At 39.5% G+C, this 25,951-nt stretch overlaps 1 protein-coding gene across 1 annotated transcript in view; it reads left to right on the forward strand.

Annotated features, from left to right (window-relative positions):
* Positions 1-6,794: 6,794 nt before the first annotated feature.
* Etnk1 (ethanolamine kinase 1) overlaps positions 6,795-25,951 on the forward strand; it is a 58,230-nt gene continuing 39,073 nt past the window's right edge. The window contains exon 1 of the mRNA XM_005379081.2: positions 6,795-7,232. Within this exon, the coding sequence (XP_005379138.1) occupies positions 7,077-7,232 (156 nt within the window). The 5' untranslated portion in view covers positions 6,795-7,076. The remainder of the gene's footprint in view (positions 7,233-25,951) is intronic.

The raw sequence follows: 25,951 nt of genomic DNA on the forward strand, positions 1-25,951 counted from the left end.
AAGAGTCACATCTCAGCAAATCCAAAGAGATCAAGTCCAATGTTTTCTTGTTATAGTTAATGACCTAACACCACCATGAAAGTTGATTAATTAGTACAGTAGGCTTTTCTCTCTTGAAGTTGTTGTGTTTTGCCTCATTGTACTTTGAGCTCTTTCGAATGGGTATTATTGGATTGTTTGACAATGTGCTACGTAGGAGATACCTAGGCACCTTGGTTTATCTCCTCGACCTATAATTAATAGGACTGCACTCTGCCCAATTTAATTAAAAAACTGGGATTTCGTCTAACTCTTTAGTAATCTTTAGAGAGTTTTCACAGCCACAAATCCTTCAAATCTATAACAATCTCCCTTCGTCTAATCTTGCAGCCCTTCTAACCTACCAGTCCGACATCCACTCCTCATCCCTTATTATTGTATTCTTTCCAGGTCAGTGTTACTGATACCTTTAAAACACACAATGGGAAGAAAAAGAGAGTAACATGAGCAGACTTAGTAGCTTACAAAGGATCAGAGAAACTAGGTCCTTGGTATTCTCTTTACTCCTCCCCGAGACTATAACCCTCTAGCCTCTGATAAAAGCTTCGATCCCAAGGAAGGCAGAGAAGTGCGTTTAGCAGACCCTGACTCTATAACTCAGTTCTGGATCTTGAAGTATACTTACTGGACTAAGGTTTAAACATCGAACTAGGTCCCCTCAATTAAAAATGTCTTTTACTTTCACTTAATAATGGCTAATTATTATGTACCATTTCATTTAATCTAGATAAAAATTTAATAAAGAGGGTTCAAAACATATCTGATGAACTACTTATTAGAACCAGGAAGTATTCTAAGGACTCATCAATCATACACTCTTTGGGTGTATGTGTGTGTGTGTGTGTGTGTGTGTGTGTGTTGCTGGGGATAGAACCCAAGGTCTTACACATGCTAAGCACATGCTGTACCAGTGAGCTATATCCCCAGGGCCTTTACTTGTGTATTTAAGACTTCTTGTATTTGTTTTTTTAACTTGCAGTACTGAGGGTTGAACTCCAGGCCTCAGTATGCTAGGCAAACACTCTGCCACTGAACTACATGCCTAGTTCTCTGCATCTGTTATTGTAGCTATTTAGCAGATGAGGAAACTGAGATAAAAAAGGAGTAATTAAAGTACCAGGTTTTACAGCAGGACTGTACAAAACTGAAATCCTTTTAATCACCTTCATTATCTCATTACGGTTTTGGTTTGTGTTTTGTGGTTCTGGGGATCAACCAAAGTCTCATTCATGTTAGTAAATGCTCTGCCACTGAGCTCCACCTCTGGGCCCTGCCTCACTACTCTTAAAGAGCAAGAAAGCAACACTGTGTCTTTTGGAGTAAGGCAGGTAGCACCTGAAGTTGTAAAAGCGGCCCTCACTTGTGTCATTTTGCAGATGCTATAGGTACACAAGTAGTATGCATTGGCAGATTGCTCTGAAATTCTTTCTTCAAAATATGAAAAAATTGCTTAAAATGTTCATTACAAAGACCAAATAGACATGGAAATAAAGATATTAAAAGTTTCTCTTGGGAATTGATAATAAGATGATTAAGTAACCGGGAAAAAGTTGGAATAGTAAAACAAAAAAGTCTCTATATTCAACTTGGTATATTGCAGAGTCCGGAAAAATTGTTTTAAGCTACAGTGCAGTTCATGTTTATCCTGGTATTTATTTTATCATTCAACAAATCATTATTCAGTGCCTACTAAATGCTAATCATCAGCTAAACTTTGGGAAAAACAGATTTAAATCACCAGGATTTTAGTAAGTGTCTGGGTTTTTTTTTTCCTTCACCTTTAAAGTGATATTGGTGCCATTTATAACTCTGACACAACTACGACAGAAAATTGATCAGCACTTGTGATCTTTTTATAATTACCACTTTTAAATAATAACAAGGACTGCTGCACCAACTTTATCAAATTCTGTGCAAAATAATATCTCAACATTATTGTTGAACAATCCACTTCCCTTCACCCCCAATTTAAAATATTACCTTTAATGTGCCAGGCACAGTGGTGTAAGTCTGTAGTCATAGCTACTGGACAGGTTAAGGCAGGAGGTTCATTTCAACCCCAGAATTCCAGGCCAACCTAGGCAATGTAGAGAAACCCTGTCTCTCTCACATGCAAAAATTACTTTTATTATACAGCAAATATCTCATATACTTTGGGATCTTTCTTTTTTATTGATCTGTTTTTTTCCTGCTCATGTGGTAAGGCAGATGTCCTTTCATTACTCATGTAATGATCTTTTAAAAAGTTTCCACCCCTGCATATTTTATTTACTTTTTATCTGCACTTATTTATTTTCTTTGAGATAGACCCAGCTAACTTGCCCAGGCTGGCCTCCCATTTGTGGTTTTCCTGTCTCAGCTTTCTGAGCACCAGGATCACAAGCATGCACCACCAGGCCTGACCTCTTCTCCCATCCCCTATCACATTTTAGATGAAGAAAATTAGGGACAGTTTATGTTCCTTTATGGAGTTAAACCCATAATTATCATTTATAACATATAAGACACTGACAAGATTGTGGAGGATAATAAGACGAAAAGGATAGAATTCGCGCTCTCGGAGCCAGGTGCAGTGGCTCACACCTATAATCACAGCTACTTGGGCGCGTAAGGCAAAGGTGTTGGGAATTTTGAGAGACCCTGGCTCAAAACAAAAAATGAGAGGGAGTCCCCGGACCGTGGGAGGCTAAGGCAGGAAGATTGCAAGTTTGAGCCCAGCGTGGGCAACTTAGCAACTTATTGTAACCTGTCTCAAAATTAAAGATTTAACTCAGTGTGAAGGACTGGGGTTCAACTCCAGTACTGCCCCCTCCTCCTGAAAAGTGCTTAGGGGTGTTGGATTCAATCCTCAGGAGGGAGTTGGGTAAGGGTAGTGCCAGCTCTGAGCAAGTAATTAATGTATGAGGTATACTTATAATCCGAATATGAGAAAGAGGCAAGGTAGAACATGTACCAACAGATATGTTATATAGAGTTAAATATTTATTAGATCTTAAAACTGAGCACACACATAGAGGTATGGCCTGCCATAGGTGTGTTTAATGAGGTTGTTGCAGCAGCTTTATAAACAGTTCCCTGAGGCTATCTTAAAGTTGTAAAGTGCAGAACAGGTGCAGCCTTATTTTGATAATAGCATCTCTGAAATCTAAGTACATAGGGATTTTGCCTTAGACTCTGTATTTTTTTTTGGTGGGGAAAGGTCAGAGGATTCCAGACCTTGAATGTCTGGTATTACAGATGTTTTGAATTCCTGAAGTTTCAGCTCACTTTGCAATGAAATTAACCAACTCTGGTTTTCTATTAGGTGTATAGGAATGATTTCATTTTAAACATGTTTTCAGCTGAGTGGAGGAGCTAGCTGTTAGCCTATATAATCTTATTGCACAGCATATTTTCTTCTGCAAATTCTCTGTCTCATTACTCTGGTAACTAAATCTAAATACATTACAATTAAAAATGTATAATCAGAGCCCTACAATTTATATTTAGTGATCTTTACATTTAGTGACCTTTCATTATCTTACACAAAATGCCTACTGTGAAGCAAGTTATAATGGCTTTGCTGGTCATTTATATATGACATATTTATTATGTCTTTGGATTTATATGGTTTTTTTTTTTTTTTTTTTTTTTTTTTTTTTTTCTCCGGTACTGGGAACCGAACTCACGACCTTGCGCTTGCCAGGCAGGCGTTTTTGCCGGAGCTAAATCCCCAGCCCCACTTAGTATGTCTTAAATGCACAATGTGGGGGTCACAAGCAGAAGTGCCGAGGTGTTTTAACAGATGCATAAAAGAGAGAAGCAGGGGTGGGGATGTAGCTCAGTGGTAGAATGACTGCCTAGCATGTGCAGAGCCTTGGGTTCTATCCCTAGCACGACAACATAGATAGATGGATAGATACATAGACAGACAGATAGATAGATAGATAGATAGATAGAAAGAACCACAGACAGAAGTGAATTTGCACTAGGAAAACCCAGAAAAACTCTAAGAAGATTGTTGGAGTGTTAAACTGAAGAATGAATGGGATATCAAGACACAGACATAGGAAGCAAGGTCATTCCAGGTATTGGAGGATACTAACGTTATGTTAAGTACCAGAAAGGGACTAAAACTGTTAAATACTTCCTAATAATGTTATATCTCCATATCTATTTTATATCCTCTAGATATGTGCTGCAAAGTGCTGGGGAATTTTATTGACATCCTATAGCTAAGAAAAGCCTAAAGATAACAAATGGGATGGCCAGTGGCTAAGGAAATGATCAGACTCTAGGAGAGTTCACAGTAGAGTACTCTAGTGATCAGCTAATACAACCTCTGGCTGGGAGCTCTTATGGGAGACTGGAAGAGTTTTAGAAACTAGGTTGGCTTATGCATTTATTTATTGAGTACTTTATGTCCTAGGCACTATTCTAGGCAGTGCAAAAATGGCAATAGATAAAATAAACTGTAGCTTTGCTCTCCTAGGGCCACCATTCTAGAACAAAAGATGGATATTAAGAAAGGTAAATACACTAATCTCAAGATTACTTACATTGTAATAAGTGATTGAGATATATATATCTATTTAGCTATATCTACATAATTTTTGTCTATATCATTGTTATGATAAAAACCAATTAGAAGGCCTGCTGGGAATAATTTTTGAGTAAAATCTGAATGATAAGAGGACATACAGAAAGAAACCGGTAGGCAGAATTCATGAAAAGAGCATTAAAACATCTAGGCACTTTTGCTTGTGACCCCCATATTGTGCATTTAAGACATAATAATTATGTCATACATAACAACATTTTATATTCAACAAAAACCACTAGAAGCAGAAAGAAATAAGAACAGCTGGAAGGAACGGGCAGAGACAGTTTGCAAACTAACAAGATGTGCAGGGTGGCTTAAAAAACTACCGCTGGGTTTCTGAATTGTCAAGCCCCTCTTGTTGGCTGAGTGTATGCAAAAGTAAATTTGTATGTTCCATCCGCCAGCTTTAGTTTGTCATTGAATCTGTCAAATCTAAGCATTCTACTTATTGCTCTGCCTATTTATCTAATCACTTCCATAGTGAGGGACATATTGTTACCAAGTTTTAGCTCTTACCAACAATTCTGCAGTGAACATTTTTGTACACACTTGTGTACTTGTGTGGAATTATTTTTATATACCTGAAATTGAAATTGCTAGGTGGTAAAGCAGGTGAACCATCAATTGTATTTAATATTATTACAAAATTTTTCCCAAAGCTTTTTTAAATTAAAAAAGTGAACACTTGGCATGTTTAGACGTTACCCCCTCTACCACCAGTTTAATACGTCTCTCATTTTACCCTGTCTTGATTATGAGTTATGGAGATACAGCTTCATAAGCTTTGGCGCTATGTTCATTATTTACCCCCAGACTGGAAGGAATGCATGCCCTAGTATTTCTTGTAGTATACTACTTTTTTTCCTTTTCTTTTTGTGCTGCGGAGTACATGATTTTAAAAACATATGTAAGCCTAGCGGGTGAGCACCTGTAATGCTAGCTACTTGAGAGGCTGGGACAGGATGATCAGCAAACTTGAGGCCAGCATGGAAAACTTAGCAAGGTATTGTCTCAATATAACAGAAAAAAGGGCTGAGAAGATAGCTCAGTGGTAGAACATTTGGTTTGAATGTTTGAGGCCCTGGGTTTAATCCCCAGCACTGAAATAAAAAGGTCGGGAGCGGGGAGGCACGGAGGGTTGAATCAGCTTCCTTGCTGTATGGCAAAGCTCGATTTTCCCTCTCTTTTTAGTTTAGTAATTTATTGTTGTTCTTCAAGCATTTGTTTTTTGATTTACAAAAGTAAGTAGGCTCTTTCTGAACAAGCAGAATATAAATTTGTGTCAGTTACAGAAAACATTTTGAATGTTGTTAATTTAGTACAAAGATGTATTCATCATGCCTTAGCATGCAGAGGAGACAGCTTCTGAGGTCCCCGTTTTCTTCCATCATAAAAGAAAATTAGAAGTCCCAAAAAATAACTTTTGGCTTATCCAGTTTCCAGTATTCCCTTAAGTGTTGGAAACAGCTGTTACAAGACGTTGATACTAGAGGCTCAAGGGTAGACGTTGTGAACTTCAGGGCCTGCTCAGATACACCCTGACACACTCCACCAGTCTCTCTAGCACTATATCGAAAAACTATTTTTCTTTCCTTCCCTTTAGCGTTCATTCCATGTTCTAGCCTGTTCTTCTGGGCTTCGAGTAATTCTCAGCACGGCCAATCATCAGACCCTCAAAATACTTCCTCAGGTGTTGAATTTGTATTGCCCAAACATCTTAACTGAATTAGTCTCAAATATTGAGCTCTTGATATCGTGGCGATAGGAATTTAGTTGCTATAGTAATCAAACTGAGTGGTTCTCGGTACACAGCGGCCCCGGGGTCACGACGACCAAGTCCACACAGCTGGCCCAACTCAGGCTCTAACTCAGAGGTTGACCCTGGGGTTGTTTCAGGACCCGTGCCTCCCGCTTCCTAAAATATCCTCAGCCCTAACTCAAGCCCAGAGCCCCGGGACTCTCCTGATCTGGTGAGCTAAAGCTCTAACGCCTTGCAGAGTCGAGGCTCACGCAGGAGCAGGAGCCCTGAGCCTGCCTACCCAGCTGCTCTGCAGCTTGCACGCGATTACCGCCGCTCGCAGCCGGGCGCGCAGCCGCCGGCCCTTTGTGCGCGGAGCTCGGATGCCCGGCCGGCTTGTGACGCACCGAGACTCCGCCCCCGGCGTGACGCCAGCGTCAGGCCAGTCCCGGCATCCTCCGCGGCCGACCGCGGCGGAGCGCACAGAGAAGTCCTGCCCGTGAGCGGCCGCGGCGCAGTTCCGTTGCTGCTCAGCTCCGGCTCGGCCACGGTGCCGCCTCTAGCCGTCTTCCTACCGCTCGCCCGTCCACCCGAGCGCCCCCAGCCCTCCCGCGAGGGCGCCCCGGGACGGAAGGAACCACCAGCCTGTCGGCGCCCGCCGTTCTCGTGGTCGCCGTCGCCGTCGTGGTCGTGGTCGTGTCCGCCGTCGCCTGGGCCATGGCCAATTACATCCACGTCCCGTCCGGCTCGCCCGAGGTGCCCAAGCTGAACGTCACGGTGCAGGATCAGGAGGAGCAGCGCTGCCGCGAGGGGGCCCTGAGCCTCCTGCGACACCTGCGGCCGCACTGGGACCCCCAGGAGGTGACGCTGCAGGTAACGCCCACACTGGAGCCCGCGTCCGCGACGTCCCCGGGCGGCCGCCGTGTTCCCGGCCGCCCGCCGGGGCCCCGGGGCGCGTCCCCCACCCCCGGCCCTCGGGAGGCGACCCTGGCTTCCTCCATCACCCCGGGAAGGTCACTCCCCCTTGCTCACCGCCGCGTATTAAGATTGCCCCGCGGGCAAATTTTCTCTTTCTAGAAGCCGCTACGCGAGTGACGCACCCATTCCACCCCGGGAGCGAAGATTCCGGTGGTAGCTGCCCCTCCTCCCACCCCTCTGCCCGTTCTAACTGTAAAACGAACCCTTTCCACTCCCCGTGCACGGGGTCCTCGGCTGCTGCCGCCCGGGTGACTTCCCCCGTCCATAAATATTGCCCCGATTAATCCTCTCTGGTCTTTCCCTTTCCCTCCCTCACCCGGGCGACTTACTCTCCTTGATGCCTTGGTCTGCATTTTCTCTTCCCAAATCCTCCCACAGGCGAGGACTCGATTGCAAAGTAGTGACCCTGGCCATGCATTCTAGATTTAAGTTTTTAGGTAGCACCTACGCACATCTTTTTTTTGTTGTTGTTTCGATTGGTATTTCTAGATTTTTAAGTTGTAGTGAAATTAGTACCTCATGTTCGAATGAGCAATGCCTGGGGGTATTTGCTTTTCTTGACCCACTGTGTTTATAGACAGACAAAAAACCTGGGAGGAAAAAAAAAATCTCTTTAAGAACCTAGAAATTTTCGAATAATTTGGAAGTTGTGGTTTCCTCTCTAATGTTAATTTGGAATTTTTTGTAGGTTTTGCAGTATTTAGTTTTAGGAATTGTGTGGGCAAATGAACCTCCTTTGCTCTTTTATCCTTGCAAACAAAAAACCACCTCACTAATTTTAAAGACTGGGTTGTGTAGAGCTTATAAGAACATTATTTGAATTAGTCAGATCATCTGCCTAATTTTTGGTGACTTCATTCAATTAATTGTCGAATTTAATTCAGCAATGTTTATTGATTGGGTCTTTGCTGAAATCTTTACTCAAGTAGCCATCCATCTATACAGAGATGAATAAAACATGAACAATACCCAGGTCCCAGAACAGTCCCTGACACTTGCGCTTTCTTGTGTTGGTTTCAGTTCTTATTGCCTAGAAGAATTTTGAGCAGATTAAAAGGAACCATATGTTTTAGGGAGAAAAATTGTGAGACAAAAATGTTCAAAATTTTAAGAGAGTATTTGTTGCCATATATATATATGTGTGTGTGTGTATATATATATACACACATATATATGTATGTAATAACGGGTCCAATGTTGTTATAATTAAAAAATATATTTCCTTTAAGGAAATGTCTTCCAAATTGGAACTTGTACTTGTTTGTTCCTTACTGTGGTCCTGGGGATTGGACCCTGGGCTTTGCACGTGCTAACGAGTGCTTTACTGTGAGCCACGTCCCTAGTCTTCATACTTGCTTGTTATTTATTAACTTATTTTAAGTTTATTTTCCAAGTAGTGCCACTTCCTGGGAAACTCCAGGACTAACAAATCATGTTGCTTTTTAAGCAGTGACTTTAAAGTTTGAAAATTTGAAGACTGGGATTTCCTTTAATTATCTGTCTATAGAATAGTAATAAGATCTATGATGGGGCCCTATGTGCGAGACTGATCTATATATTTTGTTGTCATTTAATTGTCGAAACAGCCATAGTAAGTGGGTACTACCTTTCTTGGGGCAAAACTCTGTAATAAAGGCAGGATATAGGCAAAAAGGAAAAAGGTGGTAACATCAAACTGGTTTTGATTGTTGGAAAGTAACTAATTGTGATTCAATATTCATTTCTGTGTGGCAGCTTTGAACTTTCACCTTTGGGCTCATAATCTGAACTGCTAATTTGTAAGTGATGGTAAATGCTGTCACTTATTTTTTCAAAAGATGATTATTATTTAGAAATGTATTTCCTCCATGTGCATCCAGAGATTTTGGTCCAGAAGCTAGAACATCAATAAACTGAAATGATGGTTATTCACCTTTCAACTCAATACATCTGACTCCCTCACATTCTAGGTCATTACAAACTCTACACTTGATCTTAGCCAGGAGGCTGGGAAGTGATAGGTCATTATAAACTCTAAGGATGCTTCAGAATTTCTTTAGAAAATCTCAGTAGGAATGTTTTGAGATTTTATCTTGGAACTATACAGATAAAAATTACGCCTGGTATTTCAGAAGGGAAAGCATGGATCATATAGTAAACAGATTAAAATGTAGTTTTAGGAAATTGGGTATCAGTAATATAGTTTGTTTTGTTTTGGAACAGGGTCTGATGTAGTTCAGGCAGGCCTTGAATTCACTGTGTAGCTCAGACTGGGCTCAAGCACACAGCCATCCTTCTGCCTTGCCCTCCTGAGTGCTGGAAATATAGGCATGCATCACCACACCTGTTTGCGGGGCACCCCCCCACCCTCATGCTGGGGATTGAACTCAGGGCCTTGAGCATAGTAGGCAAGTGCTGAAACACTGAGCTATATATCTGCCCTACCCTGTTTGTTTGTTTTTTTTTTCCAAAATTTTCTTTTTTTATGTGTTTAGAATACACTTTGAATATACTTTAGTTTTCTGTAGTAATATGTATCTTGGAAATTACTTAAGGAAAATGTGCAATTTCAGAGCATGCAGAAAAGACTTGAATACAGTAAAAGTGATAAAGGGCCTAGTCTTTGCTCAAAACCTATGAGCACATGGAATAATATATAGCTAATTTAAATAGATTTTCTGCCATTACGGGGATTGTGAGGTTTTTGTAGGACAGTGAGAATAGGCAGAGTATCTCTGACACAGTACAGTAATACCAACCTCAGTGCTTTGTATTTAATACTATATTATGTTCATACAGTACTTTCACCTGTATCCTCCTAACTGTCCTGTGATGTGGACAAGTACTGCTAACCTGTATTTTATAGTTAATGAAACTGAACTTGTGGTTTGTAAATGGCTGTTCTGGGATGAGAACCCGTCTTGTAAACTACTGCTCTTTGACCAAGAAGAGGTTATGGTGATATATTATGGTGAAGGCAGGGAAGCCATGTCTGTGTACAATGTAAAAAAAGCTTTGGCTCTTAGAAAAAGATTTTGCTTTAAGTTCCCTTGAACATAAATTTACATTCTTTTTTCCATATGTGCCACTGTTTTAGAAAAGGGATTCCTTCGGCTTTCCTTTTAAGATAGTCTTTTTACATAACAACTCTCCCCCTCACTTACTTGAATTTGGATTTTTGATTTATCTATATTTCTTTGGATCGTCATCGTGTAAAGGAAGAATTAAGTCAGTTTTCAGGCTCAGCGGAATCTTTCTCCAGAGGTTCCTAAAATTGTTTTTCCTTTTAAAAATATTGATGAATTAGTGTTTGAATATTTCATTGTGTTGTTTTAGGGTGTGTCTACAGTGTTGAACATTTTTTTTTTTGTTAATGTGTCATTATTTACACCTTCTTCATAACTTGGGCCCCGTACATAACCCATAATGGCAAAGTCTTGAGAGATCATGAGGTCGCAGTCACTGTTACATTATCCAGCTAACATATCTCTTTTCTTTGTAGGCTCCGTGACATTTCTTGCCCTGTGGTCCCCTTCTCTCTCCTCCCTCTTCCTTTCTGTTTCTTTTCCTGTTGAGCTACATCCCAAGCTCCTTTTAAATCTTTTGAGAGAGAGTCTCACCAAGTCGCTAGGCTGTCTAGGCAGGCCTCCCACCTCAGCCTCATGGGTTTACAGGCCTGTGCCTCCTTGTCAGGCTTCCGTTTCGTGTTTTTAAAGAGCGATATGTTAATAGTAGTGAAGAACATGGTGTTTAAGCAGTGCAGGTTTTGAATCTAAAACTGTTCCACTGGCTCCTTTAATTTGGTTAAGTTACTTAACCTTTTTAGCCCTCAGTACCCTTCACCGTAAAATAAACCTAAGGGTGGTTGTGAGGGTGAAATAAATACTCTTTCCATAATTACTGTTGCCGAGCATTTGAGTATTGGATGCCTGAATCAAAAACCAGGCATCTGTTTTTTGAAATTCTCAGTCTCTTGGGGAGACAAGAAACTACAACATAGTGTTTTGGGGATGAATAGATTTTGTTTCACATGCAGAAGCTACCTGAGAACATTTAAAGAGTGTATTGTTCTCTCTGCTGCTGTACTGTGAGCTTTTGCATTAAAAAAAACCCTTTTTTTGCAGTGCGGGGTTTGAACTCAGGGCCTGTGCATGCTAGGCAGCTGCAGTACCACTGAGCAATTTAATTTTATTTGTTAAGAGCACATACACTAGCTTGGGAACTGATGTATTGGCTTGTGTAGCTACAGAGCACTGTTCATATAACCTTCCTTGTTTTCTAACATTTTAGAAAGCATCTAAGCATTCTATTAAAAATTCATAATCTCTTTGATACTTAATTTTGATATTGGTGGTGTTGTTTTAAGAGAAAAATAAAAATGGATCTGTACAGTTGCTCTTTTGAGTTGTGTCTTTTTTTTTTTTGAGGATTTCACTGTGCAGTTCAGGGTGGCCTGGAACTTGCAGCGATCTTTTTGCCTCAGCCTCCTGAGTGCTAGGATTACATGGGGGTTACAGGCATGCACCACCACACCCAGCTGAATTGTGTTTTCTTCAAGTGTGCTAAACTTACACATTTACCATTTTTTTTTCCTTGTGGTGCTACAGATCTAACACTGTAGCCTGGGTGCTAGCCTAACATATAGGCTAGGTGCTAGGCTAAACTGCTACTTCATTTGAGCCTAGTGCTTTACCACTACGCTATACCCTCACCCTACTGTTCTAATTTTAAAATTAATCTTCTTTATTTTTAAAGAATGAGCTTAACCCTTACTTTGAACAGTATAAGTTTCTGTAAAATATTAGGTAATCTGTTAAATTTATTAGAAGGCATATTTATAGGACTCTTAAATTCTGTGTGTATATGTACATGTGTATATATAAAATATAGTCACAAGGGGCTGGGGATTTAGCTCAGCGGCAAAGCGCCTGCCTGGCAAGCGCAAGGTCGTGAGTTCGGTTCCTGGTACCGGAGAAAAACCAAAAAAAAATATAGTCACAATATTAACATAACTTTTAATAACAATAAAGTGTCTAGCTTTTTATTCCCTATTCCTTTTTGTTTTTGATGTCCTAAGATAACAAAGTGTTAGAGTGGGAGGTGTGACTTAAGACTGTACTGGCAGGGCCAGGGATATAGCTCAGCAGCATAAGTGCTTGCCTGGCAAGGCTGAGGTCATAAGTTTGATTCCCAGTACCAAAAAAAAGAGACTGTATTGATGATGGCTAAGAGAAATGTTTGTTTGATAGACTCCTTTCAAAAATGGGTAATATTTTATAGGCTCCATTAAATTTAATTTTTTTTTTGCTCCCCGTATATTTTGTTAAGATATAACTATAAATACATGCACCTAAAGTGCTAGTTCATTTTCAGATACTAACATCTGTGTGATTTGAAACAAAAAAATAGCTTCTTCTGTTTGGGACTGTGGCATACATAATATGGTAGGAAGATGGTTTCTAAATCTTGATTCCAGCTATTCCTAACCTTTGGCAAATTTTAAGGTCTCTCTATAAAATGGGATTGCTGTCTGTATTTGAAAACTGCCATAGAATGAAAGACACCTAAAATTATACACAATATGTTTTGGTATTACTGCCTCCATTTCTTATCTCTTTTACAAATGAAAAAATTGAACTGAAAGAATTATAAGCTTCTACAATTCATTAATTCTGACATGTTTTTGTAGTAGAGATAATGGTAAGTTTCAGGAATCCCCTTTGTACTATTGATTGTAGTACAGAGTGGGCATGGGAAAACTGGAGAGAAAGCTTCAATGAGATGGGGGTTTCCTGACCTGAGATTGTGTGTGTGTGTGCATGTGTGTGTGCGCATGTGTGAGACGCTGTGTGCTGGGGATGAAACCAAGAGGCTTGAGCATGTGAAGGAAGCCCTCTGCCACTGAGCTGTGCTCCGCTCCTCAGCCACACATCGAAGGAAGGATGCAGTTAGTTGGCACAGGTCATTTTCAGGCAAGGAGTACTATTTCACAAAGGGAATGAGGCTAGACTGTGAGTTGTTTGTGCAGGAAAAGAAGTAGGAATGAATTTGGGAAACAACTGTGATGGTGTTAGATATTAAGGTTAAGTGCTTCTTTAAGGAATTGGTATTTTATTAAGGACATAATGTGAAGCCACTGAATATTTTTATGCTAGTGAATATGTTTTTTAGAAAGATAAGTGACAGGTTATAATGTAGGGAAGCCTTGAAGGAAAACAAAATTTTTAAAAGTTAAACAGCAACTGGGGCTGTGACCCTAAGTTCCATCTCCATTACTGCAGAAAAAGAAAAGAGAGAATTATCACTAAGACTAGAAAATCCCTTCCTCGCCCTTCAGAAATTCAGATTAACATTTTTGTATTAATAGTTTTTTTTTCTGGTACCGGGAATCAAACTCACAACGTTGCGCTTGGCAGGCAGGCGCTGTGCTGCTGAGCTGAATCCCCAGCCCCTTTTTTTTCTTTCCACTCTTAAAGACTATTTTCCTTCCCCTTCCCGTCCCTCCCTTCCTTTTTGGTGGTACCAATGATGGAACCCAGGGCTATTTCACTATTGAGCTATATCAGGAGCCCTTTATTTTTTATTTTGAGATGGGTCTTGCTAAGTTGACTTGAGCTTTGTATCTTACTGCAGCCTCCCATGCACCAATGTGCCTGGCTAGTATCCTGGTTTTGGAGGCTGGTTTGTTTCCCTGTGCTGCATTGAAAGGATTCAATACCATTTTTTCTTCCTTCCTTCCTTCCTTCCTTCCTTCCTTCCTTCCTTCCTTCCTTCCTTCCTTCCTTCCCCTCTCTCGCTCTCTCACTCTCTCCCTGTCTCCCTCTCTCTTTTTCTCTTTCTCTCTTTCTCTCTCTCTCTCTTTCTTTCCTTTGTCTTTTTGAGGTAGGGTTTCACTATACAGTTCAGGCTGGACTTGAATTCTGTAGCCCAGGCTGGCCTCGAACTCACAGCACTACTCCTACCTCAAGCCTTGCGACTGCTGGGATTACAGGCACACTGTAATTATTACCACATCTGGCCCACTTCAGTACCATTTCTGAAGGTGTAGACAGTATGGTCGCTAAAGTCTTTGTATGTGGCAGGTTCTGCTGGTTTTTAGGGCCTGAGTCACCTCTTTTTTGTCACTCAGAGTCATGGATGAATTGTGCCCAGGCTCCCACTAACACTGAAGCCTGGTCTGTGGGAGCAAAAATGCCACGGAGGGGTTGAGGATTACTAGGGTTTAAGGGTAAGTGTTTTGAATTGTGTGAATTATCTAGGATGTGGGTTTTGAAATTCTTGATTACCGCATACTAAATCAATGTAGTGGGCCAAGACCACTGTAGTTTTAAAAGGATGAGTTAGAATGTGATGGGTTTATCAGAAAGCCTTGCACATGTTAAAGTATGTATTGTTTCACGAAGATTTAGTTTTATATAAAAGTGCTGTATATACAGTATATTACAACGGATGGTAAATGTATTTCTGTGGATTGCATTAAAGTTTTGCTGGGCTGGTTGTATTATGGCGGGCACACGTGTAATCTCAGCTGCTCAAGAGGGTGAGGCAGGAGGGTCATGACTTTGAGTCAGTCTTACAGTAAAAAACTAAGGGATCTGGGGGTGTAGCTTAGTTGTAGAGAACCCCTGGGTTCAATCCCCAGGACCACACACACAAAATTTAGTTGGATGCTGTAGCTGCATGCTGAAGCAAGTGCAGCTACTCAGGAGGTTGAGACAGAAGGGTTGCTTGAGCTCACATAGCAAGATTTTTTTCAGGAAGAAAACGTTTGTGAAAGATTTAAGCAAGGGCAAGAGTCTTATGTTAATTTAGATAAGAGGCACTGGGTCCTAAATTTGGGGAGTGGCCATGTAGGCGGAAATGAGGGACACATTTTGGCATTTCAGGTCTTGTTCATTGCAGATGAGGTAAGAAGGAAGGTTAAGGTTTTTGTTATTTATTTATTTTGGTGGTTTACAAAGATAGTGCAATGATAGAAGACTTTTCTTGATTTTTGCCTTATAAGGTATTATTTTACTTTTTGATGTACCAAATTGGCTATAAATAAAATTTTAACATCCTTTGAAAAGTTGTGAGATACAGCGTAGAGAGGAATTTATGGTATGTAAGTGACACCTGTGTAACCTACATGTGGGAAAGAAGGGTTTCCAGCAACGCAGAGTATCTCCGTTTCTTATTCCGGCCTACCTTGTCCCTCCCTCTAGTGGTAACCACTAGAATAGTGTTTTTCCCTCCGTCCGCCACTCCTTTCCTCGCCCTCCCTCCCGCCTTCCTTTTTTATGTTTTATTTGAGACAGGGTCTGGTTAAGACACTAAATTGCTGGGCTCCGTCTTGCATCCTCCTGCCTCATTCTCCCACAGTGCTGAGATTACAGGTGTTTACCATGCCCAGCTGCATTTTCACAATTGATTGACTGATTGGCTTTTTGAGCTGGGGGGGGTCTCCCTATGCAATTAGCCCGGCCTTGAATTCACTGTGTAGCCTAGGCTGGCCTTGAACTCGCAGAGGCCTCCAGAGTGTGGAGTTTATGGGTATGCTCTATTCTTGGCTTCATTTGCGCTCTTATTACTGTCTTTTGATGAGCAGTGTTAAGACCAATTTCATTTTGTTTTCTTCATGGATAGTCTATTTCCTTAAAAAAACTCTTCCTTTACCAAATTTATGAGGTTATTTCTGTTTTGATTATATTATGTTTTTACATTTGATCTACAAACCACTTGGAATCGATTGTTACATTTGTTGTGAGATGAAAGGGAGCATAAGTCTTTTTTTCCAGGCTGTTGGTTGATGCAGTGTCAGTTATGGAAAAGATCTTTCCCCATTGCAGATCACCTTTGTTGTCAGTCTGTTGGCCCTGTGAGTCTGAAGATTGCCTTCACAGCTTTTGAGTTTTTGAACCTGCTTTATAAGTTGCAGGTTCAGCTTTTTAGACCCCACAGAAGAAACTGGGTGTGATTTATTCATCCATCCATCCATTCATTCATTCATTCATTTATTCCTTTGAGACAGGGTCTTGCTGTGCAGTTCAGGACATCCTTGAACTTGGTTATGTAACCTAAGCTGGCCTCGAACTCATGGGGCCTCATGCCTTAGCCTCCTGAGTGCTGGGGTTACAGGTGTGCACCACTACGCCGGCTGGGTGTAACTTTGATTGACATCTTGTGAAACTTTTTATTGGATTTGAAGAAAAATTAATTTCTTTAGAAGTATTATCTTACCTGTATATCATATCCCCGCTTGTTTAGACCTTTAATTTCTCTCAGACTTTTGAAGTTTTCATTGTAGAGATCATACATGTTTGATTTATCCCGAGGTAGTCCATTCCTCATATTATTGGAAAGGGTATCATTTACAAAACTATTATTTGTTGGTATACAGAAATACAATTTATTGTTTTATACTGAATTTTTCACTCTATTTTAATGATGCATGTTGTGAATATCATAGCCCCTAACCCCACACTTCTTGGGGTTGAACCCTGAGCCTTCTACGTGAGAGGTAAGTGCTCTACCTCTGAACTATACCTCTGTGTCCTTATTCTGATGGTTTTTGTGTAAATTCTGATTATAGCCTTTCCTGTCTTCTACACTGTCTCTAATTTTCAGAACACTGTTAAATCAAAGGTGATAGTGAGCAGCCTTGTCTTGTTTCCAGTCTCAGGGACAACATTCAATAATTTATTGTTAGATACAGTGTTTGTTGTAGGTTTTCTCTGTATATTTTATCAGATCAAGGAAGTTTCTTTTTTGTTCTTAGTGCCGTTAGTAGTTTCATCATGAATGAATGGTAAATTTTATTAGATAATTTTTTCTGCCTTTAATTATGATTGCTTTATTTTTCTCCATTTTTTTTTCTATTGAGGTTAATTAACATCAGTTATAAAAAGTTGGGTGTTAACCTTTGGATTCCTGGCATAAACCTTTCCTTTTGATGTATTACTGTATCAGTTGCTAGTATTTTTTTTTTTTTTTATTCCAGTACCGGGAATTGAACTCACGACCTTGCGCTTGTCAGGCAAGTGCTGTGCCGCTGAGCTCAATCCCCAGCCCCCAGCTGCTAGTATTTTAATCAAGAGTTTTATAACTATATTCACAAGTGAGATTGGTGTATAATTTATAACTATATTCACAAGTGAGATTGGTATATAATTTTCCTTTCTGGTAATGTCCTAGACAAGTTTTAGTGTCAAGTTGGGAGGCGTTTCTTTTTTCTATTCTTGAGAGAGTTATTTAAGTAATACATGTGTAGGATCTGTAATGAGGTGTACTTCATTGCTAATTTTTTTTTTTGACCTTGATAAATTTTGCTAAGAAGTTACCAACTTTCTTGCTTTTTTTAAAAAAAACAGTTTTTGACTATTAAGTTTCCCTGTTTTGTTGATAACTTTACCTTTATTATTTCCTTCCTATATGTTTTTTAATGGTGCTGGGGCTTGTACTTGCCCACACCCATGCTAGGCATGTACTGTAACACCGAGCTACAACTCCAGCCTTACCCACAAGTTTTGATGTATTTTGGGAAAGGCAGTCCCTTTCTTGTGCAGCCTTTCCATTCACTTTTCCATTCACTTGGTCTGTGGGCCTCCTTACCAAGAGACAGAGTACAGGCTGTGCTGAACTTGTTCCCTCATGTGAAGAGTATCTCTCTGTCTGTCTCAGACTGTGTGTACTCCTTTATTCTGCCTAAGCATGTATGACATGTGTCACTTAGCCAGGCCCCTACTAAATTTGTCTCTGATGAGGTCTTTTTGCTGAAGCAGAGAGGAATATGTACAGGCCAATTATTTGTATCAGCCCTTAGAGCAAGCAAGCCAGTAGTTGTGGGGGTGCTGACAGCCACTACTGAAGCTGACTGGATTTTGTCTCTTTTGTGAATAATGCATTATTCCACGTAGTGCTTAACTGCTCATTGTATTTTCCTTGGTGACTTCAATACCAAGATGCAGGGACTGACATATTCAGATTTCTGCCCTAATAATAGGCAACAGATGTCACTTGCTTGACATACGTTTATTGCTACTGTTCACGTCAAAATGTTTTCTCATTCCCATTGTGATTCATCTCATTCCCATTTTTCTCATCTCACATTTACTCAGATGTACATTTGATTCATTTCCAATCAATTTGTGACTTTGAAAACTTTAGAAAAATTATGATAAAAGTAACAGTTTAGCCTCTTAACCATTTTTATTTGGGGGGATATGTGTGTATGTGCATGTGTTTTCTAGCTCATATCCATGGTAGCTTGAACAAGTGCTCTGGATTTCAATCTTTGATGCTTTGAGCCTTATTTCATACTCAAGTCTGTAGTCATTGTCGGTCGCCTTGAAAAGGCCGCGCATTCTGTTGTTGCATAGGGTTCTGTATGTGACAACAAAGTTGGATTTTTTTTTACTGTGTTTAGACCTCTTACATATATAATATTTTTTCTGCTTTAAAAAAATCAGATCTTAGGGTATGTTCAAGTTCCCAACAATTATTGTGGAGTTTGTTTAGTTCATTTCACATGTACTGTTGATACATACAAATTTAGAGTTGTTCTATCTTCCTGGTAAATCATTTCACATATCAATCATAAAATACTGTTTTACTGACACAGGGTAGTGTATCAGCTTTGTTATTGCCTATCTTGTAAAAGCAGCATGTGACAGTTTTCCATTACCTAGTATTTTAACTAAATTATTGAGTTTTTGCATTTAATCTAGTTGTTTTTCTCTTTTAGCTGTCTTACGTTTTTCTTTGTCTTTGACCTGTTTGTATGTGTTTCTCTTTTTCTTCATTTTTCCTTCCTTTGATATTTTTCTAAATCTCTGAGGAACTCACGGTATAGTGTGTAGGTTAGTAGCAAGCACTGGGAAGTATGTATGTCTTACATGGGTTTGGGAGCTGACTCCTACAGGAGATAATTTCTTTTCTTTTTTTTTTGGTTTTTCTCCAGTACGGGAACCGAACTCACGACCTTGCGCTTGCCAGGCAGGCGCTTTGCCGCTGAGCTAAATCCCCAGCCCCAACAGGAGATAATTTCTATGCTAGAATTTTCAAGGAAGTTAAAAGTCAGGTGATGAGAAGGAAGGAAAAGTTTATCAGTTAGATTGCTAGATAGATTGTGAGGTGTCAAGGAATTTGTATGCCCTAAGGAGTTTAGATTAGATTTTATCCTTTAAGCAGTGTGGAGCCATTTGAAGATTTTTCAACCACATGTTCCGATTTGTATTTTAGGTAGCCTATCTGGTAGTGACGGAGGGTGAAAGTTTCCCCCTCCAGGAACGAAGTGGTTGAACTGGCAATGGGGCTGTAACAATACTACAAAGAGAAGATTAAGGAGATCCTGGATTAGGGCGATAGCAGTAGGGGTAGAGAAAGCTGAGTGGCCTTCAGTTTCCTAGGAAGTAAACTTTCAAGTATGAAGGCGAAAAAGGAGAATATCAAGGATGATACTTGCCAGTGTGGATAAATGAATGAATTGGTCTTAATGATCTTTCTCTGGTCTCTTGAGGTTTTTGTTATAGTGTGACTTCCCTTTTGTTCATGTTTCTTGGATGGTTGAGCTACTTTCTTGGATCTTTGTGGTCATTGTTTTTCATCTAATTTTTGGAAAACTTTTAACCATTATATTTTGTTTCTCTTTCCTTTGGGAATATATATGTAAGATACACACACACACACACACACACACACACACACACATTCATACACACATCCTTGTAAAGTTGCCTCTCAGCTCATTGATGCTGTCTTCATTTCTCCCTCCGTGTTGGGGATAAAAGCCGGAGCTTTGCATGTGCTAGGTGAACTCCTTACTACTGAGCCAGTCCTCTAGTCCTCACCCTGTTTCTCCTTTGTTCTAATAAATTCATTTGCCAGTGTCCAACGTGCAAAGTAGAGGAGAGCCGACATGGTGGTAGTGTGTGCGTGCACTTGCATTCGGAGTGCTAGGGGAGGTAGCAAGCTTTGCCCACTTGGATTTCTGTGCCTGTTCTTTCAAGGCTTTACAGCCTAGTTTGCAAGTCACTAACATAGGGAGTGCAAATGGGTTATAAAAAAAGAAAGCCAATAAAATGAAGCAGAACGAACCATCCAGGAAAGGAAGCTCACAGTTCATGTTAGGGTTTGGAAAGACATATACATAATAGTGTAATTAAAGATTGATAAAGTAAAAAATATGTAATGCATATACTTACATTGAGTAAATGAGGATAGCAGAGGTGGTTGTGTGTGTGTGCGTGTGTGTGTGTACATGTAGATGATACTCATAAAGGAGAAATATAACTCCCCACCTGCTGGAGTCAAATGTGCTGCATTCATGTCTCCCAAAATTGAAAAATGAATTCCAAGGGACAGCGGAGGTTGGGAATAGGAAAGGTTTATTGGGAGATAGCTCCCGAGAGACGGGGTTGCACAAGTGGTTTGCCATGAGGCCCTTTGTTGGGTAATTTATACAGCAAAGTCAGGATGTGAGTACAGCGTGGGTCACACTGCCATCAGCCTATAGGATAACAAGTACAGCTGCTTAGCTAATACTGGTCCAGTAGGGAAATGAATCATATAGCAAGGATACAAAAGGCTTTTTTTGGGAAGAGATGGGTTGAGATATTGTGATCACCCATCCTCTTTAGGTGACTGATGCCTATCTGAATCTCTTGGATCAGATAATGCTAATTATGTTTTAACGTCAAGTTATTGTTTATCCCTTAGGGAGGCATGTAGGCCTGGCCATTGTATGTTTATCTTGGGCCTGGTGTTTTTTTTTTTCTTTTTCTTTTTCTTTTTTTTTTGAGGCAGGGTCTCACTGTGTAGTAGTACAGACTTGCCTTGAACTCATGGTTATCCTCCTGCCTCAGCCTCACCTGAGATTACAGGTGTGCACCATGATGCCAGTGGGCCTAGCCTTCTTGAGATGCGCCTCCAGCCACAGTTCTGATACCTTTATTCTTCCACTGACTTCCTTGAGAGCCCAGTCCCTCTCTGACTGTATGTTAATTTCTATCTAACTTAGCTGCCTATAATAAGAAACTTCGGTCTTAATGAGAATCCCTTAGATAAGGTAGAAGTAGTGGCACATACCTGTAATCCCAGCACTGAGCGGACTGAGGCAGCTTGGGCTACATAATGAGTTTAGGCCACCCTAAACTAAATAGTGAGATCCTGTCCCAAAAAAACAAACAAAGAAAAATAAGGGTTAAAAAGCATGAGTTAACAAGAATTTGAGGTATTTCTAGTGTTGTCAAATTTGTACTACTAAATTTTAAATCTTGCACCACATGTATTATTTAATAAAAATCACGAAAAATAGCAGGTGGTGGGTTTGGAAATAGAAATGTTGACTATAAAATTCTCTTTCAGGAAACGTGACCAGAAGGTGAAGGAGAGAGGAGCTGGCTTGTAAATGTTGAGTGGGATGCTGGGTAAAACTCTGCCACTGAGTTGCAGACTACGCACCCGCACTTCCTATTTTAAATTGCATTTTGGGGCAGGGTTTTGCTTAATTGTCCAGGTTGACCTTGAGCTTGGTTCTTCCTGCCTCAACCTCCCAAGTAGCTGGAGTATAGGCATGGGCGGCCACTATGCCTGGCTTCACTTGCTTTTCCCCTATCTTCGTATTTTGTTACTTAGTTGCTTTGGAATCTGGTAACTAATGCACCCTGCATACTTTTACTATGCTATATGTCATTCTCTAGTAGACGCTCTTGAGAGTTCCACACTGCTGCCTTGTTAGTTATGTCATCCAAGTTGAAAACACAATTTTCTAACATACTCAGAGTAGAATGAATTGAATGTTCATATATATCCATTATTTAAAATCTACATTCGCTTTCATTTTTTTTAAAATTAAAACCCCTTTTGAAGTATTTTAAAGCAATCAGATATCAAATTATTGTCCTCTTGTGTATCATTGTGCTTTGTGCTCTACCAATGAGCTGCGCCCTCAGCCTTCAGTGATCACTTGTAAAAATGACAGAGCTGGTGGTGACACAAAGCTATAATCAGAATGGTGGGAGCCCCAGGCAGGAGAATTTCAAGTTCACAGTCAGCTTGGGCAATACAGTGATGAAGCAAGAGTGTGTCTCAAAGTAATAAATAAAAAAGGGCTGGGGATGCAGCTCATTACTACAGAAACAAATAGCAGCAACAGAAATTTACATCATCACAGTGCTGTTGTTACATTGTAAAAATTAACAGTAATTTGTAGGCCTATTTTAATATCTAGAATCAGATTTCTCTAGTTACTTCAGAAATTTTTTCTTTTGGTCTTTTTTGAGACTCTCACTGTGCAGTTGAGGCTGGCCTTGAGCTTACTTTGTGGCCCAGGCTGATCTTGAATTTGCAGTGATCCTCCTGCCTTAGCCTTCTGAATGCTCAGAAAATGTTTTTATTGGTTGATGTATTTAAGCATCTTTAATACACAAGTTAACCATTGACTGTTGGTGGGTTGTATGTGTAGATAGACACATGTATTTTGTTGTTGTGATTCCTTCTGTGTTTAACCCCTATATTTTCCAAAAATAAAAAGATCTAGAAGCTTGTTTGCCTTTTGGTTCAGTGTATTTCATACTGCATCAATTGAGAGGTACAGCATAAAAAAATGATGTATAACATCTATGATCATGTAGTGAATTCAGGATGTGACATGATACCTCTCGTTATAAAAATTCCCTGTCAATGTTTCATCAAATAGTTCTACTCATTGAATATTGTTGCTTGAGTAGTTATTTCATTATAGACATTAACATATTGATTTCCTAGTTCAACTGTTCTACATTTGTCAACTGGGTTTATTTTTTAGATAACTTTTTATTAATTAGGGCTATAATTGTGAAGTACAGTTCATAGAAAGTACAGGCGGAGTGCTTAATTCTGTTTTAATTGCCAGTTTTCAGAGTGAGACCATCATTAATGTTTAGTAATTAAATTCAGACTCTGAAAATGTTGGAGTTTGTTAAAAAGTGAGCTTAAGGGGCTGGGGATTTAGCTCAGTGGCACAGCGCCTGCCTGGCAAGTGCAAGGTGGTGAGTTCAATTCCTGGTAGTGGAAAAAAAACAAAAGGGAAAAAAAAAACGTGAGTTTAAATACTGTTTTTGACATATATATTTTTAAAAATATGATAAAGGGAAGCATAGAAGAAATTTAGAATCCATTATTAATTTACCTAAAATTTGTAAGTCGTCAATATTTAAAGAGTAGAAGTGATTAGGACCTAACCTCACTAAGGAGTTACATTTATTTGGGAGTTTAACAATATACCTAGTGATACAAAACCAAACACAGGGTACTGCTCATTTGAAATAATAACAGTAAAAGGCATTTCTTTTTTGTTTGAATAATAAGCATCCCTTTATTTTCTGACTGCCATTCCAAAAACTGATTACATTAGCAACAAAAGTGTCTTCTTGAGTTGATGTCAGAGGTAGTTACTCCCCTAAAGTGTTAAGTAAAACAAGTGTACAGCATTAGTATTAAAATGTTAAATTTTACATTGAAAAAGGCGTTTCTGACTTAGACCTTTTACTTTTTTAGGTATGAAAAGAGAATTTTTCCAGAGTGGTTAACATTTTTAAATATGTGGATTTCAGCTTCCTTAAGAGAAATGTATTGAACATACTGTTTTAACATAGGTTTTTGTCTTATTCACTGTTTTATGATATCAGCATGAATTGCTTTAGTGTCTCATGTTAAAATTAAAATATATAGCTAGACACATTAAGAGCTTTCACCTTGTATAGCAGTATTCTGAGAGGTTTTGCACATGAAATTGAAGCACAGAGAGGGTGAGTGACTTGCCTAAGGTCACTCAGTTTGTAAGTAGCAGAGCCCAGGAGTGAGACTCGTAATCTGGCTCTGCAGCTCATCTGCTGAACTGTTTGATAAACTGCAGGGTAAATGTTGAAAGGAGCTCTGTAAGATTTGTATTAGTTCTGCCCCCACTGCAGTGAGGTGGGATGTATATTTCTACCATAGATTTAGTGTAGTATGTATATCTAGTGTATGTTTAATGCATTTTAATAGTGTATTTGGGGGGTGATGGAAGTATAGAGTGCTTGCCTAGCACGTGTGAGGCCTTGAGTTCCATCCCTAGCACTGCAAAACAAAAGCCGAAAGAGAAAAAACAAATATATTTTGGATGGTTCAGCACATTGAATTACTTGAGTTTTATATATGCGGCGGGAACCATACAAGATCAAGAAACATGATCTATGTGTCTTTAAAAATCATTGTTTTCAGGCAGAGAATAATAGAAACAAACTTGTGGCTGACTGTGTTGGATTTATTACTCATTGTGGGCACTGAGAACTATACCCTGGAGAATGGTGGGGATCTCCCATGAATGGGTGCTAAGAAGCACTTACCTAGTAATTGGATTTGTCTGTTGAGTTAGGAAGGATTCAGAGTAGCAGGGATTTTCTGTGAATTTGGTTCTGTGTAGAAGGAAGTGGGAGAAGTCTGGCTTGTGGATGTCTGTATTTTAATCTTACCCAGAAGGCTGGAGGAATGAAGTAAGGTCAAAGCTAGGACTGGAAAAGAAGTTATAGTGAGTCTTTTTTGTCCAAGGTAGGAGACAATGTATTTATATTTTTTCTATATTCAAGCATTATTACAAGAGTAGTTTTATTTTTGTCTTGATTCCTTAAGGTCACAGAGTGGCCTCATGTGATGGTGTTCTGTGAAATTGTTTATATTCAGCCAGACTTCAAAGCCTAGTTGGGAGTTCCAGGTCAGTGCCTAACTATTGGGCTGATTCTCTTCCTCATAATTTTTTTTAATAAGTATAAACTAGGTTCATTTCAGGAAAAAAAAAAGTGAGGAAACATCCATAAACCAAAAGTAAAAGAAATTACCTAGAACAAAACGAAAGATTTAAACTACTTAGTATTTTTGTATATCTTTGAGGATATATTTTAGCCTTATTAAATAAAATATTTTTAATACATGTGGGTTGCATTATTCATATAGTTAATTTTTTTAATCTTAAAGATTGTCATTTCATTGTAAGATACATGGCTTCTATGCCATATGGAAAGAATTAGTTACTGGAGTTGTAACTCTTTGTCAGCTTTATGTTGATAAAATGTTTAGTACTCTGTGTTCAATCATCTGTCTAGCTTATTAAGCACCATATATCTTTTGTTTTGTTTTTTTTTGGTTTTTCTCCGGTACCAGGAACCGAACTCACGACCTTGCACTTGCCAGGCAGGCGCTTTTGCCGCTGAGCTAAATCCCCAGCCCCTGCACCATATATCTTTAAATGTATGTTTTTGTGTGTGCACATAAATGTACAGTATGATATGATCGTAGTCAACTTTGTTTTATTTTATGCTGAGTATTGAACTTGGTTTTGTGCGTAGTAGACAAGCACTCTGTCACTAAGCTATACTGTCAGCCGTACTGATCATTTAAGGAAAGCTTATTATAGGGAGGAATTAGAGAACATAAATTTTATTAGATGAAGGCATTAATGTTGATAACTATGTGGGTTCTGGTGTTTATCAAGTCCCTACTATTTGCTGTGAAGATGATTTCTGGAATTTTAGGATCCTAAAATGCACATTTCAGAACATTAGATAGTTTTCAGTGTATAAACAGGAATTAAAATATTTTATCTATATATGAGATCTGAAGAAGTTACAGAATACCATGTA

The sequence above is a fragment of the Chinchilla lanigera genome, unplaced genomic scaffold (assembly GCF_000276665.1).
Source record: "Chinchilla lanigera isolate Chin_1 unplaced genomic scaffold, ChiLan1.0 scaffold00012, whole genome shotgun sequence".
Lineage (NCBI taxonomy): Eukaryota > Metazoa > Chordata > Mammalia > Rodentia > Chinchillidae > Chinchilla > Chinchilla lanigera.